Source organism: Nycticebus coucang, chromosome 18 (assembly GCF_027406575.1).
Source record: "Nycticebus coucang isolate mNycCou1 chromosome 18, mNycCou1.pri, whole genome shotgun sequence".
Lineage (NCBI taxonomy): Eukaryota > Metazoa > Chordata > Mammalia > Primates > Lorisidae > Nycticebus > Nycticebus coucang.
This window is the reverse complement of record NC_069797.1, coordinates 76643794-76661876: the sequence shown is the minus strand read 5'-3', so window position 1 is coordinate 76661876 and position 18083 is coordinate 76643794. Positions and strand designations below refer to the sequence as shown.

Below are 18083 nucleotides of genomic sequence, written 5' to 3'. Positions count from 1 at the left end.
CAGCGTGGCAAACGCTGTGGGACCACGCTGCTCAGGCCCACCACGGGCGGTGCCACTGGCCCGCTGCAGTCTGGGAAGTTGAGAGGAGGCAGGCAGTAAACTTTGCAGAATTTGTGCTGCTGTGAATCCAAGCACACGGTCTGTGTTTCCTTTAGTATTTCATTTTTATTATCTTTTGCAAAAGTCTCAGTGACAGATGAGGTTGGGGCACAGCAGGAAGCCTCTGGGGCAGTACAAAGCCCTGTGACAGGGGCAATTAGGAGGGCGCCTCCTCCAGGGGAACAGCTACCGCCCAGCTAGCTAGGTGAGCCCAGTGAAGAGGGTGGCTAAGCCACAGAACAGGGGAACAGAAGCTGCAGGTGCCTGGGGCAGCAGAGAAATAGAAGCAATAATGTTCCTCTATAATTACCACTATTTCTCACCATTTACATACAAACACTATCTCAAACTCTTTTAAAAAATTAGCAAAGGCTTCCTATGAGGGTAGTGAGGATGGCTTAGCAAACTCTTTCCATGGCTCCAGTATTTAGACAGATATTAGGAAGCAGTATTAATAATTCAACTTGTGATAAATACTTAGAAGTGATAAAACTGCATTTCTTGAAGAAAAAAAGGAAACAGCTTCCTGTGAAACGCGCTTTCCCTGTGGCAGCTCTCAGAGAGACCAGCTTGGATCCCACGCTCCCACCCCCCCACCCACCCCCGACAAGGCCGTCAAGACTGGGCTTGGTCCCACTTGGGGGCATTTCTGCATACAGGTCTCCCCTTTCCTCCACACTGACGGGACATGTGGCTCCTTCCGTAGGACACCCTGGAGATGTGCACCAAAGAGATCGAGTTCAAGTGCATCCTCTTCGCCCTGTGCTATTTCCATGCCGTGGTGGCCGAGAGGCGCAAGTTTGGTGCCCAGGGCTGGAACCGGTCGTACCCCTTCAACAATGGGGACCTCACCATCTCCATCAACGTGCTCTACAATTACCTAGAGGCCAACCCCAAGGTGAGGGGCTGCATGTCCCCCAAATCAGTGCCTCTCCCTCCCTTCCTTTTATGTTTAAGACGTGTTAAGCAGGCTGGGTGCAGTGGCTCACACCTATAATCCCAGCACTCTGGAAGGCCGAGGCAGGTGGATCCCTTAAGTTCAGGAGTTTGAAACCCCCCCTTAGCAAGAGTAAGACCCCGTCTCTACTCAAAACAGAGAGCTAGCCAGGTAATGTGCCGGGCGTCTGTAGTCCCAGCTATGCAGAAGGCTGAGGCAAAGAGAAGGAGTTTGAGGTTGCTGTGAGCTGTGACACCACAGCACACTACCCAGAGCACAAAGTGAAACTGTCTCAAAAAGGAAAAAAAAAAAAAGTTATGCAGGTTTCATAATCCAAAAGAAATCTGAAAAACAGTATCATCTCTGCTCTCAATAACCTGGTGTAGAGATTATCATCCGTCCTTTTCCACCACCTCCTGCAGGTGTCAGCTGCCTGCGGTTTCAGCCTGTCAGTGCTCCATGGGATCAGCTCACAGCCACTTGCCCATCTTGGGGGAATTCTAAAGAACCCCATCACCCCTGATGGTGTGACAAAGCAGGGCTTCCTGGGCTGTAGGCCTCACCAGGTTCTGGGGTCAGAAACCAAGGTTTAGGAAGGGAGAGAGGCCAAAAATCTCCTTGGAAAGAAGGGACCACTTCTGTCCATTTCCATGGAAATGAGCACATGTGCATACAGGGCAATGCAAACTGCTGCAGGGACTGCAGAGAGAGCAGCGGGGAGGTCCACAGACCCGGAGAGGGCACAGGCTGCTGCAGGGACTGCCGAGAGAGCAGCGGGGAGGTCCACAGACCCGGAGAGGGCACAGGCTGCTGCAGGGACTGCCGAGAGAGCAGCGGGGAGGTCCACAGACCCGGAGAGGGCACAGGTTTGGCCCTCAGAGTACCCTCAACAGCCCCTTGCCAGGTGTCCTCCAGCCACTCAGGGTAGTCCTGTCCCCAGACTGGACAGCACTGTAGTCCCCGCCTCACATGGATCTTACCAGGATCAGATTCGGGTAGCCTAGCATGACACAGGAGCCATCCCAAGGGAGGTGGAGGGCAGCCATGCGCTGTAAACCTTGCCTCCTGCTCTCAGCTCCCAGATCACCAGCAACTAGGCCTGTGGCTCCCCAAGCACCAAGTGCCTTCGCATAGACCGAGAGATAGAGGGGCCCACAGACGGCCTGCTCACATGTCAGTGCTGACGTGGGCAGCATTGCCAGGGCCCTGGTAGCTGAGGTCCCACCCCATTATCACAGGGTGGAAATGGCACTGATGCCAGAAGGGCCTGGGTTTGAAGCCCTGCTCTGCCACTCCCTGGCTGAGCCCTCAAAGCAAATCACTCAACTGCCTCGAGCGAGAATGATACCCCCTAAACGTGGGGGTTAGATGAGGAAGGGTGAGGTACACCCAGCCCAGCCTAGGAGCACTAATCTTCAAAGCCCCTGGTGCTTCCCACCCACTGGTGATAAAGCTCGAGCTCAGCAAGGGATGAGCCCTGCACGTGCTCCCCACGGCAGCCTGAGAAGGCCACAGGGCTGACCCACAAAGGCAAGCACCCAGCCTGCCTGGGAGGCTGAGGCGGAGCTTCCCGACTCCTCCCTCTCAGGAGTGCAGTCAGCAAAGCCGGGCCTGGAACACTGGGTGTGTACTTCCCTGGTAAAGTACCAGCCTTGGAGAAGGCGGGCCAGAGGCCAGCTCCCGTGTCCCCACGAGGTGGGCCACACGCCTATGGCTGCTACCAGGGAGAAAGCAAGGCAGTCCCCATTCACAAGCTGGGGACAGCACGGATGCGGCACGTCTTATCTAAAGTGAGGTCCATAGCTTACAACATTCGCAAAAAAACACACGCAAGATGCTGTAAAGAACTTTCATCACCACTGGGGATGAGTGTGAGGGAACAGTCTCCACTAGAATTTCTTGAAAATATTTCCTGAGCCATTTTCTCCACGTTTGGATTTTCAGCTGGCTGGAGACCCGTGTGGGAGTGAACATGGTGTGCTCGAGATGGCCACGTCCTGATAAGCAGTGTTCTGAAACCTGCACTGGCTGACCTTTCCTTCCTCTGGGCTCATGTCCTGGGAGAGGCCCCCTCTCTCCCTTGCAGACTCACCCTGGCTCCCTGCACTCTCCCTTCACAGCCATAGGTCATGCCTGACGCAGAGAACCGCCCGTCATGATGCTGAGTCCGGGCTTCGTTCAGCCCTCCCGCTCTGAGGACGTAGTTCAGGGCTTCCCACAAGGTCAGGAGACAAAAAATCAGCTGGGGTGTTGGTTATGAACACACACAAACCCACAAAGGCCTTCCCAAGGAGAGGCCCGCAGCACTCGACCCCTCCCGCTGGAAATAGAAGCTGCCTCTGAAGCAAATAAGATGTAGGAAAAGCAGCTCGACACATCCTCAAGATGTTCAAGCAAAGTAATTTTTAAGTCACAAAATGACAAATTAGAGGATATCAATGTTCTATGTAAAAATTCATGAGACTAAACCAGATAATTGACTAACCTAGTTTTTATTTTTCCAGAAGAATGTAGTTTGTTATTTATTTAGTATAAAAGGCTTGTGCACAGTATAACAAATGCAGTTTTTTTTGACAGCTTTGGCCGGGGCTGGGCTTGAACCTGCCTCCTCCAGCATATGAGGCCAGTGCCCTGCTCCTTTGAGCCACAGGCGCCACTCAACAAATGCAATTTTCAAATTTCAAATCTATTTTGAAAACATGGGGGCTATTTGGGTTTCATACTCTTAATTACTTCACCCATCAGTTTATTTCTTTGTGTCCTGTAACTGCTCAACTCGTACAGTCCTGAAGTTCAGCTCCGCTCAGCCGCTTCTGCTAGCTAGTGCAGACGGCAGAGACGCCGTCCTCGTCCACTGCTGCTGTTACAGTCCCACTGCCAGGAGCGGCTCCTCTCAGCAGACGTCATTAGACACAGCAAAGGAAGTCACAACTGGATGAGTTCTAATATTCAAATAACTCTTCCTTAAATTAATTTCTCCTAAAGCAGTTTCTTCATTTACAGTAACTTCAGGCAACTACACAGTTTTTAAAAGCTGCTAAGAAAGCAAATGTGTAGGCAACCAAAATGTTTCCATCATAGTCCAGGCAGATGATGGCCCAGTATAGAACCCAAGCAAGCTTTCCTGGAAAAATGTGTAAGTCCTCTTTCTGAATTATCGGTGAATTTTTTCTTTTTTTTTTTTCTTTTTTTTGCAGTTTTTTGGCCAGGGCTGGGTTTGAACCCACCACCTCCAGCATATGGGGCCAGCGCCCTACTCCTTTGAGCCACAGGCGCCTCCCCTATCTGTGAATTTTCAATGGCATGGGCAGTGAGTGGCTAGCCACCCGGGCCTCCTCTCCGGGAGGTCCAGACTGAAATCTCCATGAACACAAGGGTGGATCCACATTACGAACACCACACCTTTTATCAGGGGCATCTGTTGGTGGTGCTGCAAATTCTGCTTTAACTGGACAAATTCCTGTATTTCCCAGCTTCTCTAAAGCAGAACCATCTCCAGTACCAACTGAACCTATGTTGACGGTTGTGGTTCTGAATTCACCAACCTCCCTTCCATCAGGACGGCAGTTCTTGCCCAGAAATCCCCTGCAGTACTCCACAGGTTCCAGGGTTTTGAACCTAGCTTCCATCTTTCTGCCCCAATTAATCTAGTTCTTATTCAATTAACTTTAATTCGATGGAATTTGATAAACTCTTTTGGGCAGGACACTGGGGAAGGCCCAACATTACATAAATGCTCACCTTGTCCTCAAGGAGCTGCAATCCTCGGGGAAGTAGGTGCATGAAAGTGGGAACAGGCCTACTGCAAGCCACAAGGTCCCACGCGGGACTGCCAGGGCGTGGCTGCCCACAGCCACACAAAGCAAGGGGGGCTATATGTGCAAGCACACACTAGCAGTCTTTATACCAATTACATGTGGCCACAATTTTCTTACTCTCCTTTGGTGGCTGCTAGAAAGCTGAGAATCACGTATGTGGCTCCACAGCACTTCCCTGGGAGGGCACCGTGTACGGGAAACAAGCTACATGCCAGGGCACATGGAGGCTGCAGGCAGAGATGCCACAGAGGCACCAGGCTCAGAAGAATGAGAAGTGGAGGGGCTGAGGTGCCAGAAGGCGAGGAAGCAGAGGCAGTGGGAACAGCCCTTTGGCAGGATGAGTGGACGTACACAGCAAGAGACAAGGCCTGGGAGTCCACCTGGCCTGACGACAAGGAGCCTGAACACCAGGCAGAGCATGCGGACACACAATGCTCCCAGCCATCTGTGCTACTGCAGAGGCCTCAGGCACAGGAGCTGCTCAGAAAGATGTAATACACCCGAAATGCAGAGCTGAGACCAGTCAGGGGATCAGAGGAGGACCCACTCAACACGTTTGGAAGACATGACCAACGGGACAACCTCACAGCCAAAGACATGACATACACAGGGCCTGAGTGAGCACCTGCCACACAGAATTAAACTGCTCTTGTTGAAAGTGGAAGTGAAGGGGCAATGATGAACCGTAACAGAGGGAGAGATGGGGGTGTGAGCTCTGACTCAGGCTGTGGCATCTACGGCACCAGCACAAAGCTGTTGAGACCACTGTAGATAGAGGCAGACTGTGGAGAGAGCTGGGCTGGAAGCTCAGCCTCAGAGGGAGAAACCACACAGCACCCGGCATGAGAGGGGCCAAAGGAGAGAGCGTGACAAAAGGGTTGGCCAGCTGAGTCAGATGCTGGGGACAGGCACAGGATGGGAAGAAGGGTAGCCCTTAAGCCCAGTGATCCTGAACAATGGGGGTGGGGGTGGGAGCAAGCAGCAACGGCTGGTAGAGCAGCTGGCCCTTGAGCACCTGGCAGACTGCCTGGCCTGGCCAAGTGGACACCTTCCTCTAACCACATCCATCTTTCCTAAGGTGCCCTGGGATGATCTACGCTACCTCTTTGGTGAAATCATGTACGGTGGCCACATCACAGATGACTGGGACCGCCGGCTGTGCAGGACCTACCTGGCAGAGTACATCCGTGCAGAGATGCTAGAGGGAGAGGTCCTCCTGGCCCCCGGGTTCCAGATACCCCCCAACCTAGACTACAAGGTGAGGATACATTGAGCGTGAGCTCACTCTGACACAACAGCGACAAAGGGTAAAGCTGTGCTGGCTCCGAGGCGAGCAACTCCCGTCACAAAGGGAGCATCAGTAACTGAGAACCCAGCCGGTGTTGGAGAAGATGAGAAATGCAGTCTCTGGGAAGGGGGTGGAAATTTCCTCCATGTAGCTGGGGAGCATGAGGCCAGCCATTCAGAGGCTGGGTGTCAGTGGGCACAGAGGGCAAGACGTGGGTGGAACATTCCGGCAAGAATTGCTTACTGCAGAGGACATGGGTTTCAGCCTGCATAGCCTGGCCCTGGGAGCCTGCTTACTCACCACTGCTTTCTTCAGGGTTACCATGAATACATTGATGAGAACCTTCCCCCCGAGAGTCCCTATCTGTATGGCCTGCACCCCAATGCGGAGATCGGCTTTCTGACGGTCACCTCGGAAAAATTGTTTCGCACTGTCCTAGAAATGCAGCCCAAAGAGACAGACTCGGGAGCAGGCACAGGAGTATCCCGAGAGGAGAAGGTAGGATCTTTATTTAGTGCTCTATCTCCCAAGCAACAGAGGAGAGAAGGTCTAGAGCAGCGGTTCTCAACCTGTGGGTCACAACCCCTTTGGGGGTCGAAGGACCCTTTCACAGAGGGCACCTAAGACCATCCTGCATATCAGATATTTACATTACGATTCGTAACAGTAGCAAAATTATAGTTATGAAGTAGCAATGAAAATGATTTCATGGTTGGGGGTCACCACAACATGAGGAACTGTATGAAAGGGTTGCGGCATTAGGAAGGTTAAGAACCACTGGTCTAGAGGCAGGGGTCAGGGACCCCCAGAGTACAGCCCCAACTAGCAGTAGTACCTGGAAGCTTGTTAGCACAGCATGCTCTGGCCCAGCCCTAGCACAGGAAATGAGAGATCAGAGACCCTGAGGTGGGCGCCAAGCAGGGTAATATGTCCCCAGGCTCAGGGGAGCAGTCTCGGCAGGAAGCCAGCCTCAGAGCAGGGATCCTCATCCCCAGCCTCCCTTCCCGCAATCTTCCCACTTCCCGAGAAGAGGATTTCCAGCCTTGCCCTGTCTGCACGGGGGGGGGGGGGGGGGGGGAGGCAGTGTGACCCTTATAGGACAGCCTGACATGTAAGAGCAGCCCTTCCAGAGGAGCTGAGTGATCACAATGGGCTGGTTCTGTTGACTTTCAAAGAACATCCCCAAGGACATAGGCACACTGAACAAATTCTGTGTCATCACATGAACATGGCTGCACTTAACATATTTGAGAAAGTTCTATTACAAGTATTGGCTTCACACTAAATAGACCAAATTCTTAACATAAGACCCTACTGCTATAGGCCCAGGACCTTTTCTTGGTATACAAGAAATTCTAATTTCTTGATTAAAATTAGAAATTGACCGCTGGAGGGCGGCGCCTGTGGCTCAGTGGGTAAGGCGCTGGCCCCATATACCGAGGGTGGTGGGTTCAAGCCCAGCCCCGGCCAAACTGCAACAAAAAAATAGCCGGGCGTTGTGGCGGGCGCCTGTAGTCCCAGCTACTAGGGAGGCAGAGGCAAGAGAATCACCTAAGCCCAGGAGTTGGAGGTTGCTGTGAGCTGTGTGACGTCATGGCACTCTACTAAGTGCGATAAAGTGAGACTCTGCCTCTACAAAAAAATAAGTAAATAAATAAATAAAAATAAGAAATTGACCGCTGGATAGTGGTGCAGGTGACCGTGGGGGCCACTCCTTCAGAGGGTGGGGTCAGCATGGTCCCTACAGACAGCCCACAGGAGGATAAAGTTACAGTCCTACAACTGCTGGGTGAATCTTGGATCAGAAAGGAAGCCAGTATACTGGGACTGTCTGGAAGGCATGGGCCACAGCCATAGGGCCTTGCTAAGGGGCCCAGAACACTCCCAGCTTGTGGCGGAGGCTCCCTTCCCCTGTGACCCTGCGTCTCTGGAACAGTGCCACCTGCCTCTCCCCTCCCCCAGGGCCCAGGCTTGTGAAAGCTTCAGAAAGGTTCCCCCGACCCTGTCGCAGTGGGGAGGGCTCTTCCGTCTGGTGAAGACACAGTGGCAGGTGGGCTGGGGACTCACTCCAGGTCAAGGCCGTGCTGGACGACATCCTCGAGAAGATCCCAGAGACATTCAACATGGCTGAGATCATGGCAAAGGCCGCTGAGAAAACCCCTTATGTGGTAGTTGCTTTCCAAGAATGTGAAAGGATGAACATCCTGACCAACGAGATGCGTCGTTCACTGAAAGAGCTGAACCTGGGGCTGAAGGTAAAGCACGTGGGTCTCCCAGCTGCAGGACACGCTTGACTGCAAAACCCACAGCACCCTGGGGCTGGCACAGTACTGCTCCCCCTGCACTCCCTGGGTTGGAGCTCTACTTAAACCATGAATTTATCCAGACTGTTACGTGGTGGGAAACCCTGCAAGCCGTGAGCAGGGCGACTCTAGTCCACTGTGCAGAGCCACACTGTGCCGACAACCACAGCACGCTGAGGCCTGTGTTCTCCCACCCCCCACCGAGAGTGGGCAAAATGAGGCTTGGCCTGGGCTGCCCTACACCTGTACCTCCCTCAGGGGGAACTGACCATCACAACTGACATGGAAGACCTGTCCACGGCTCTCTTCTACGACACTGTGCCGGACACATGGGTGGCCCGGGCCTACCCCTCCATGATGGGCCTAGCAGCCTGGTACGCCGACCTGCTGCTTCGCATCAGGGTGAGTACAGCTCTTACTCAGAGCCGCCGCCCACCCTAGGACCCCCCTCAGCACACCCCACACCCCGCACCCAGAGCTCACAGGAGTATGGCCAGGAAGCTCTGGAGCTACTGCTGGCCTGGCCTCTGTCAGCAGGGCTGGGAAGGCCTGGTCACCCTGCTCAGACGCCCTGACGATGCAGGCATTTCCTCCTGAAGGAGAAAAGCTAGCACGTCTGCAGTGAGAGCGGCAACCATCAGCTCCGCCTCAGGCAGAACTTTCAGTGAAGCTGCCCTCCACAGGAGCAAGGTGATGAAGGCAAAAGCCTTATTGGGGACCCTAAATTACCCTCAAATGCTACCCTGTTCTCTTTGACCTTTCTCTTCCTGCTCCATCACTGAGAATGCAGGCAGACAGTGAAACGCGCCACAGCAAGGCAGCGAGCTTCCTGCACACTGCCAGCTGAGGCTCGAGGACACTCGGTGGCACTGCCCCTGCTCAGCAGTGTTCTTCCCTTCCAGGAACTCGAGGCCTGGACAACAGACTTTGCCCTGCCTACCACTGTGTGGCTGGCGGGGTTCTTCAACCCCCAGTCCTTCCTCACTGCCATCATGCAGTCCATGGCCAGGAAAAACGAGTGGCCCCTGGACAAGATGTGTCTCTCTGTGGAAGTGACCAAGAAAAATCGGGAGGACATGACTGCTCCCCCCCGAGAGGGCTCCTATGTGTATGGGCTCTTCATGGAAGGTAACAAGGAAGCTTCCAGAGCTGATCCTGCTCAGCTAGAGGCAGAACTAGAGCTGGGTTGGCAGTGCAGGAGAGGAACTCAGAGTGGGGCACAGCAACTCACAGCTCAGAGCCGTGCTGACCAACAGAGAGGGCCAAGAGATTCTGAGACAAAGCAGGAGTCTGGTGGAGACTAAATGGCTGGGCTGCCTTACTGAGGAGGGTCAAACTCAGCCCTTCCTGGGCTTGCAGCAGGGAGCTCAAGACAGCTCTGTGGGCGATCTGAGGGCACAGCACAGGCCCTAGGCCAGGCCACCCACCTATGTCCTGTCTGAGTCCTCCTTACCCCCAAGTTTCTGCTGCCCCAGGCACACACCTGTCCTCTAGAGCCTGTATGAGGCCATCTGCATGGCCAGGATCCATTAGAATTTGCCCCCAGATCACTCCATCCTGCTTTACAGAGGGGCCACTGAGGTCACATCCCCCCCTACAAACATCTGTCCCCCCCTCAAAGACTTATATCACCCTTTATGACTGACATTATCTGAGAGGGTGTCAGGGCCAGGCCAGCAAAGACTCAGGCCCCTGGCTTCCCACATCACCAAAGACAAGTGCAGCAGCAGCCACTCTCACGTTTATTCTGCAGTCATAGGCAGGAAATGTAGCCGCCATTCACAGAGCGAGTAGGACCCCAGCAGTCAGTGCAGGTAACGGCATGGACGTGTGTGTCTGCGGGTATCTGTTTACGCTGCATATACACACAAGACAGGCATCACAGTGAAGGAGCCAGGAAGTTTTAATCTCGAATTTTCAGGTGCAATTATGATTTCCTGTCTGAAATTAAGGAGGCTGACAGATGAGGCTCTGAAAACACCACAGTTAGATGATGGAACCCAGGAGGTGTGGTGCTGAGCTGCTCCTCGGTGCACAGCAGGCATGGACAGCTGTGACGTGCATGTCATTACTGTGGCAGGTCTGCTCACACCTCCAGGTGCAGCCAGTCCTATGCCAGTCCTGCCCTGCCACATGGCTTGGGCTCTGGGGGACAGAGTCCATGGCTGTAAAGGGCAGGCAGGTTCAAGGGCCTTTCCAGCCCCTCCTCTCACTTGTTAGCAGCATACCAGATAGGACACAGTCGCCTCCCCAGGGCCACCTGACCCTCAGCCATGCTGTCCCCACAGGAGCTCGCTGGGACACCCAGACTGGAGTCATCGCTGAAGCACGGCTGAAGGAGCTGACGCCAGCCATGCCTGTGATCTTCATCAAGGCCATCCCTGTGGATCGCATGGACACCAAGAACATATATGAGTGTCCCGTGTACAAAACACGCATCCGTGGCCCCACCTACGTCTGGACCTTCAATCTGAAGACCAAAGAGAAGGCTGCCAAGTGGATCCTGGCGGCCGTGGCCCTGCTCCTACAGGTGTAGCCCACCACACGCCCCGGCACAGTGCAGCCTAGCACAACTCAGAACCTCCACCCAGAAGCTCAGCCCTGCAACTCTTGCTGTCCTTCACAAGAATGCAGAGTTGTTTTTGGTTCTCTTAAATAATCAGGTACTTTACAAACAATACATCTGGACTAACTAGAGGGTGAGGTTAACATGGAAGAGGGGCACAGATTAAAAACTGGAGCCACTCAGCTGCTTGTCTGATTCACCTGCAACAGCCTTCGGCTCATGCCTGAGCCACCAAGGGCCTGGCATTGGCTTGGGGAGAGGCCCCAGGTCCTGGCAGCAAAGGCAAGCGTCCAGGAGCCAAACCCTGAACCCTGACTTCATGGGGTGGGAGGTCATTCAGGTTTGTTTTTCAACACAGTAGTGTGTGGCTGTCACACCAGGGAGGGGAAGGACATTCCCCCACACAGTGTCTCCTCAGGCGACATCCCCTTCCCTCAAGGATAGGTGGACCCTTCATGATTATGGTAATGCCCACTCCAACCCCCACTCCCAGAATTTGGAAGAACAAACTATTCCACACAGGAACTCGGTGTATGTGTCCCGGGAGGTCACCAGATCTTACATCCACTTTCTCTGTGGCAGCTCTGGCATTTTCTCTCCTCTACTACCCCCACCATCAGTCCCCACTTCCCGCCCACATTGCAGGCTGGATGCACCCACGAGAGGAGTGTGCTGGCTCGGGCTCCACGTGAGCTAGTCTAGGGTCAGGGGAGGCCCCTCCACAGAGAGCTGTGGTCCTGGCATAAGGAAGGCCAAGGTCTCTGTTCTTCATACAACTCCTTTGGCCTATCTGTGACACAGTCATTGATAGAACCACCATAAAAAAGTACCCGCGGGCGGCGCCGGCCCCATATACCGAGGGTGGTGGGTTCAAACCCGGCCCCGGCCAAACTGCAACAAAAAAAATAGCCGGGCGTTGTGGCGGGCGCCTGTAGTCCCAGCTACTCGGGAGGCTGAGGCAAGAGAATCGCTTAAGCCAAGGAGTTGGAGGTTGCTATGAGCTGTGTGAGGCCACAGCACTCTACCGAGGGCTATAAAGTGAGACTCTGTCTCTACAAAAAAAAAAAAAAAAAAGTACCCGCAACCTGCCCGGAGCCAGAGCTCAGGAAGAAAGGTGGTCTCCCTGCCCACAAGCTAGCAGAGAAGGCCTGAGAGGCAGCAGCAGGCCCTCTGTGCTCTGTGGGTGCCTGTCCCCAAGAAATGGGCAGCTGCTGGGGGGTACTCGTGGAAGGGCTGCCAGAAGCAAGACCAGCGAACCCTAGACCTTTCAGACTCTGTGGCCCTGCTCAAGCAGGACGTGACAGCAAAGTAGCTGGGCTGCCAAACACACACAAGGGGATCGAGAAGACTGGGGGTGAGGCAGGAGGAAGCTGAGCCACAGATTGCAAGAAAGATGGGTCCCTGCAGGGAGCAGTGGCTCACGCCTGTAATCCCAGCACTGTGGGAGGCTGAGGAGGGAGAATTGCTTGAGCTCAGGAGTTCAAGACTCGTCTGAGCGAAAGTGAGACCCCAACTCATGAAAAAAAATTAAAAAACCCAGCCGGGCGCCTGTAATCCCAGCGGCTTCCGGAGGCTGAGGCAGCGGGGTGCCCGCAGCCCAAGTCTAAGATTGCAATTACCACACCCACTGCACTCTGCTCAGGGGCACAGGGTGGGACCCTGTATCAACAACAACAACAACAAAAAAAAGTAATAAGAAAGACGGGTCCCACGGGCACTGGGACCTGAAACATCTGACATTTATTAGACTTAAAAGCAAAGTAAAGGGAACCCTCTCTAGCAAAGTTCTGTAAAAATATTTTTCCAAGTATACGCACCCAAACCATGGGTGAAGAGGCGGCCCAGGAAGTCTGCACTGAAGGTAATGATTCACAACAATCCCAGGGCCTGGGAGGGGCTACCATAGGAAGAAAGAAAACAGCCCAGGACACCCTCCCTGGGGCTGCAGTGGAGGCGGCTCAAGGCCACTGGCCTGGCTACTGGCAACTACTCTGCTGGCCAGAAGGGGTCACTGCAGCCCCTCGGGTCCAGCGGGGGGGGGGGGGGGAGGGGGGCAGGCCACTCCTGACCAGAGCAGATAAAACTGCAGTGGCCACCAAGCAACAGGTTCCAATCCCTGGTAATAACCACAAAATGTGAAGTTTTTCCAACTTTGCCTTTAGATCCTGAAATAAAACAGTAATTTATTCCACATGTACACATCATGGGCAGGTAACAGAATTGTCTCCACTTTCCACAAGATGATTCAACTCTGGGTTGTACTCCAGGGATGAGAAGGCTGGGATTAGGACCAAAGCTGGGGCAGCCCTTCCTGCTGCTGTCTGTTTCCCCAGGCTGCTCTGCCTCCAAGTCAGGGGACAGCACCTGCCCAGGACAGCCCTGAAGGTCATTAGCAAAGACAAAGGGAGCAGTGGGGTGCAGAGGGCACAGCGGCAGATTGCTCAAGCCCGGCTGTGGCACAATGATGTTGACTCTGGTCCCACAGACTCTGCAGGAATGCGAGCTCTGTTTACCTAAAGCCTCTCTCCAAACAGAGTCCCAGTGCCTGAGCACATTCCTTTGGCTCCTCCAGTCTAATTGTCCCACAGGACAATTTAATAACTGGTCGGAACAAACAGTGTTAACTGATGTGCTGCTACCCAGGGTGGCATAGCCTATGCCCTACTCCCAACCACTAAAACCTGCAGGTCTGCAGAGGTGAGCGGGGGATGGGGGTGGGGAGAGAGAGAGGGTCTGAGATTGTCCTTGTATAAGGGTAGGCGCTCCCAGGTGCACACAGCAAGGCTGGCAGGCCACAACCATTCAGGCCCCATGAAAGGTGAGCAGCCCTTAAAGCTGCTTCCCAGAGGCAAAAATATAGGGACAGAACCCAATCCTCCTCCCCTAAAGGACAGGCCCTTCTCACCCCAGTGCTCTGGAGCCAAGAGGCTTCTCTATGGAAAGGCCTTTCTCTGTAGAAGCTCAAGCACCTTAAGTGAGGAAACTGGGCCATGAGTTATTGAAGCAGCTCCCGGAGACACCACTGGGGAAGGGGGCTGGCTTTTATAAACACAGACACACAGACACACACACACAGGTGCATTCAAGATGCCCTGCTGTAAGAAGGTGTCACAAAAACATTTTAAGTAGATCCAATAAAAATAAGGTTCAGGGTGGCGCCTGTGGCTCAGTGAATAGAGTGCCAGCCCCATAGACACATATACAGAGGGTGGCAAGTTCAAACCCGGCCCCGGCCAAACTCCAACAACAAAAAAATAGCCAGGGGTTGTGGCGGGCACCTGGAATCCTAGCTACTCGGGAGGCTGAGGCAAGAGCCTAAGCCCAAGAGCTGGAGATTGCTGTGAGCTGTGATGCCACAGCATTCTACCGAGGGTGACAAAGTGAGACTCTGTCTCAAAAAAAAATAATAATTAAAAATAATAATAAGGTTCAGGGCAGCGCCTGTGCCTCAAAGGAGTAGGGCGTCAGCCCCGTATGCCAGAGGTGGTGGGTTCAAACCCAGCTCTGGCCAAAAACTGCAAAAAAATAAACTAAGGTTCACTGGCCAGGCCTGGTGGCTCACACCTGTAATCCTAGCACTCTAGGAAGCCAAGGAGGGTGGATTGCCTGAGTTCACGGGTTCAAGACCAGCCTGAGCAACAGCAAGACCCTATCTCTAAAGAAAAGAGCTGGGCACTGTGACAGGTGCCTGTAGTCCTAACTACTCGGGAGGCTGAGGCAAGAGAACCGCTTAAGCCCAAGAATTTAAAGTTGCTGTGACCTATGATGCCACAGCACTCTGTTTAGGGCTACAAAGTGTAACTCTGTCTCCAAAAAAAAAAAAAAAAAGGGTTCAATCTTTAAAAAAAAAATAGATTGCAAGGGGAAAAAAATAGAGGAATATGCACTTACAAGAGACTTTGCCGGGCGGCACCTGTGGCTCAGTGAGTAGGGCACCAGCCCCATATGCCGAGGGTGGCGGGTTCAAACCCAGCCCCGGCCAAACTGCAACAAAAACATAGCTCGGCGTTGTGGCAGGCGCCTGTAGTCCCAGCTGCTCGGGAGGCTGAGGCAAGAGAATCCGTAAGCCCAAAGAGTTAGAGGTTGCGGTGAGCCGTGGGACGCCACGGCACTCTACCCGAGGGCGGTACAGTGAGACTCTGTCTCTACGAAAAAAAAAAAAAAAAGAGAGAGACACTTTGCCAACATATCACAAGGTGTAGGCCTTAAGCAAATCTCAAGGTAAAGAAATAAAAAAAAAAAAATTAAGGTGGGCGGCGCCTGTGGCTCAAGGAGTAGGGCGCTGGTCCCATATGCCAGAGGTGGTGGGTTCAAACCCAGCCCCGGCCAAAAATCACAAAAAAAAAAAAAAAAAAAAAAAAAAAAATTAAGGTGAGGCTTGGCGCCTGTGGCTCAAGCAGCTAAGGCACCAGCCACATACAGCTGAGCTGGTGGATTCGAATCCAGCCCGGGCCACCAAACAACAATGGCTGCAACCAAAAAATAGCTGGGCGTTGTGGAGGGCACCTGTAGTCCCAGCTACTTGGGAGGTGGAGGCAGGAGAATGGCTTGAGCCCAGGAGTTGGAGGTTGCTGTGAGCTGTGATGCCACAGAACTCTACCCAGGGCGACAGCTTGAGGCTCTGACTCAAAAAAAAATTAAATAAAAATTTAAGGTGAAATAAAAAATGTTTATAAGACAATCAGAATTGTTAACACCTTCTGAGTACTTGATTATACTAAGGAATTCTTGCTCATTTTTTTTAATCAGGTATGATTTTGGTATAGTTTTTTAAGAATCTATATTTTTGTGTATCTACATACACATCTTATTTAGAAATACGAACGTGTGTGAATATCAGAGAAACAAGTCAGAAGTGGCCCCCTCGGGTGGGGAAGAGCAGGAAACAGTTACATTCTTTTGGTATTTCAGTACTACTTTACCCCCTAAATGGTACATTATTTTTAAAAATTTAAATAGGCATCACCTGTAGCTCAGTGGGTAGGGTGCCGGCCATACACACCAAGGCTGGCGGATTTAAATAAATAAATAAATAAAATTTAAATAATTAAGAAAACGGATACAATGAAATACAAATGTTTAAACTGAGGCAGAGAGGAAAAGCAGGGTGGCAGGGTCTTGGGGAGCACAGGCTGCAAACTCGTGTGGACACACAGCCTCTGTACTGCCTCCAATCCCCACTCTCCATGTCCCATAAGCCAAATGCCCAGCCAGTCCAGCCAGCAAACTGCCCAGGACACCCAGACCCATAGAGCCTCCTATCTGGGGTGCGGTCAGGGTCCTAAGGAATCTAGAACACAGATGGTCACTCCAGAGACCCCATCTCTAGTAGCAGGCACCCGCTGCCCAGATCTCCAGGTGTCTAGATAGCCAAGGTAGAGCAGATGACTGTTGGGACCCAGTCGGTGCCTCTAGAAGAGGGTGGGCAGAGCACATCCTGTTCCTCACCTAACTGCCAGAGCCTCTAGAACACTACATCTCCATAACTGTGCATCACAGAAATGTCAGGGAGGCGGGAGACAGCAGCCCCAAGGTCTGGCTCCATCAACACCTCAGCCTGTGAGCAGCAGCTGGCCAGGGCAACAAGCCAGAGCTGCTATCCCAACCAGAAGTCTTCCTCCTCCTCCTCCACACCTACCCTTTCCTAGGCCCCTGCACCAGCACACTCAGCAACAGAGAAGGAAGGGAGCTCAGGAGAGGCCTACATGCTGCCTGGCCCACCATGGGCAGCCCCAGGACTCGGTAAAGTCAATAATGAACAGGAGGCAATCGGGCTGCCTAACTGAGCGTCAGGCTTCAAACACTTATGACTGCCATCCATGACCCCAGAGAAAGAGATGGTAGAGTCCTCAGGGCTCCTTTGAGAGGCCCCCTGGGAGCTCGGACGGGTAGGGGCAGCCACTTGGCCTACTCATGAGTGCTTGAAAAACCTTGAGAGGCAGCACTAGACACAGCACCTGTCCATCCTCAGAAGAAGTTCTTGATCAGTGGAGTCACTATCTTCACCCACAGCTTCACCTGTCGACTCGGCTGCTCAAATGTGGCAGAGGATACCACACCAGACCTCAGGTAGAGCTGCTCTTGCTCCTGAAGAAGAGGGAAGGAAGTCTTAGTATCCCCCTCCAACACCACGTCACCCAACTGGTTGGCCCTGGCCATGGCCCTCAGACCAGCCCAAAAACAGCAACCTCACGTGTCTACCCTGCCGCCAGAGTTTAGCAGGTGCTCTGGACGCAGGGGAGGCCAGGCCCTGAGGTTGCTGCTGTTGAGATGCCCTCAGAGACCCTAAGAAGCCCACGTTCCTAAAGATTTTTAAAACAGAAACATGTATGAGACTCTAAGCCTCTCTAATTCACAGTTGAAGAAATATAGCTGATGGGAAAAAAATATTTTAAATGTTCACCGTTACTACACGAGGCAAGACATGATTGCAAGAGGGACTTTACCTAACAAATGCAATCAGTGTAACCTGGCTTATTGTACCCTCAATAAATCCCCAACAATAAAAAAAAAGGAAAAGAAAATAATAATGGCTTTCTTTTTTTTTTTTTTTTTGAGGCAAAGTCTCACTTTGTTGCTCTCAGCAGAGTGCTGTGGCGTCACAGCTCACAGCTACCTCCAACTCTTGGACTTAAGCAATTCTCTTGCCTCACCTCCCAAGTAGCTGGGGCTACAGTGTCCAGCTAAGCTATTTTTCGTTGTTGTCGTTGTTGTTGCTGCATTTGTCATTGTTTAGCTGGCCCGAGCTGGATTCAAACCCGCCAGCCTCAGTGCATGTGACTGATACCATAACCACTGTGGTATGGGCGCCAAGTCAAAATAATGAGATATTTTTAAATAAGAAATACTTTTTTTTCTTATCGAATTGGCAAAAAGAGGGCTCAGCGCCCATAGCTCAGCAGTTAGGGCGCCAGCCATATACACTGGGGCTGGCGGGTTTGAACCCAGCCCAGGCCAGCTAAACAATAATGACAACTGCAACAAAAAATAGCCAGGCGTTGGGGCGGCACCTGTGGCTCAAAGAGGTAGGGCGCCGGCCCCATATGCCGAGGGTGGTGGGTTCAAACCCAGC

General features: G+C 52.7%; 2 protein-coding genes and 1 pseudogene across 4 annotated transcripts in view; 1 reads left to right on the top strand and 2 right to left on the bottom strand.

The window, feature by feature from the left end:
- DNAH17 (dynein axonemal heavy chain 17) overlaps positions 1–15313 on the top strand; it is a 118845-nt gene extending 103532 nt beyond the window's left edge. The window contains exons 74-80 of the mRNA XM_053570537.1: positions 806–997; positions 5933–6112; positions 6458–6640; positions 8215–8397; positions 8704–8847; positions 9348–9573; positions 10734–15313. Of these exons, the coding sequence (XP_053426512.1) occupies positions 806–997; positions 5933–6112; positions 6458–6640; positions 8215–8397; positions 8704–8847; positions 9348–9573; positions 10734–10981 (1356 nt within the window). The 3' untranslated portion in view covers positions 10982–15313. The remainder of the gene's footprint in view (positions 1–805; positions 998–5932; positions 6113–6457; positions 6641–8214; positions 8398–8703; positions 8848–9347; positions 9574–10733) is intronic.
- On the bottom strand, positions 1129–5559 carry LOC128570942 (exosome complex component RRP43-like; annotated as a pseudogene).
- PGS1 (phosphatidylglycerophosphate synthase 1) overlaps positions 10692–18083 on the bottom strand; it is a 52384-nt gene continuing 44992 nt past the window's right edge. For 2 of the 3 annotated variants that reach the window (XR_008375667.1, XM_053570559.1), the window contains 2 exons: positions 16969–17098; positions 10692–10826 (listed from right to left, as the gene is read on the bottom strand). Coding sequence is in view for 1 of the 3 variants with exons in the window: in XM_053570559.1 (XP_053426534.1) it covers positions 16979–17098 (120 nt within the window). In the remaining 2 variants the exon portion in view is untranslated. Of the gene's footprint in view, positions 10827–16968; positions 17099–18083 lie in introns of those variants that run through there. The other variant, XM_053570560.1, reaches the window with a different exon arrangement.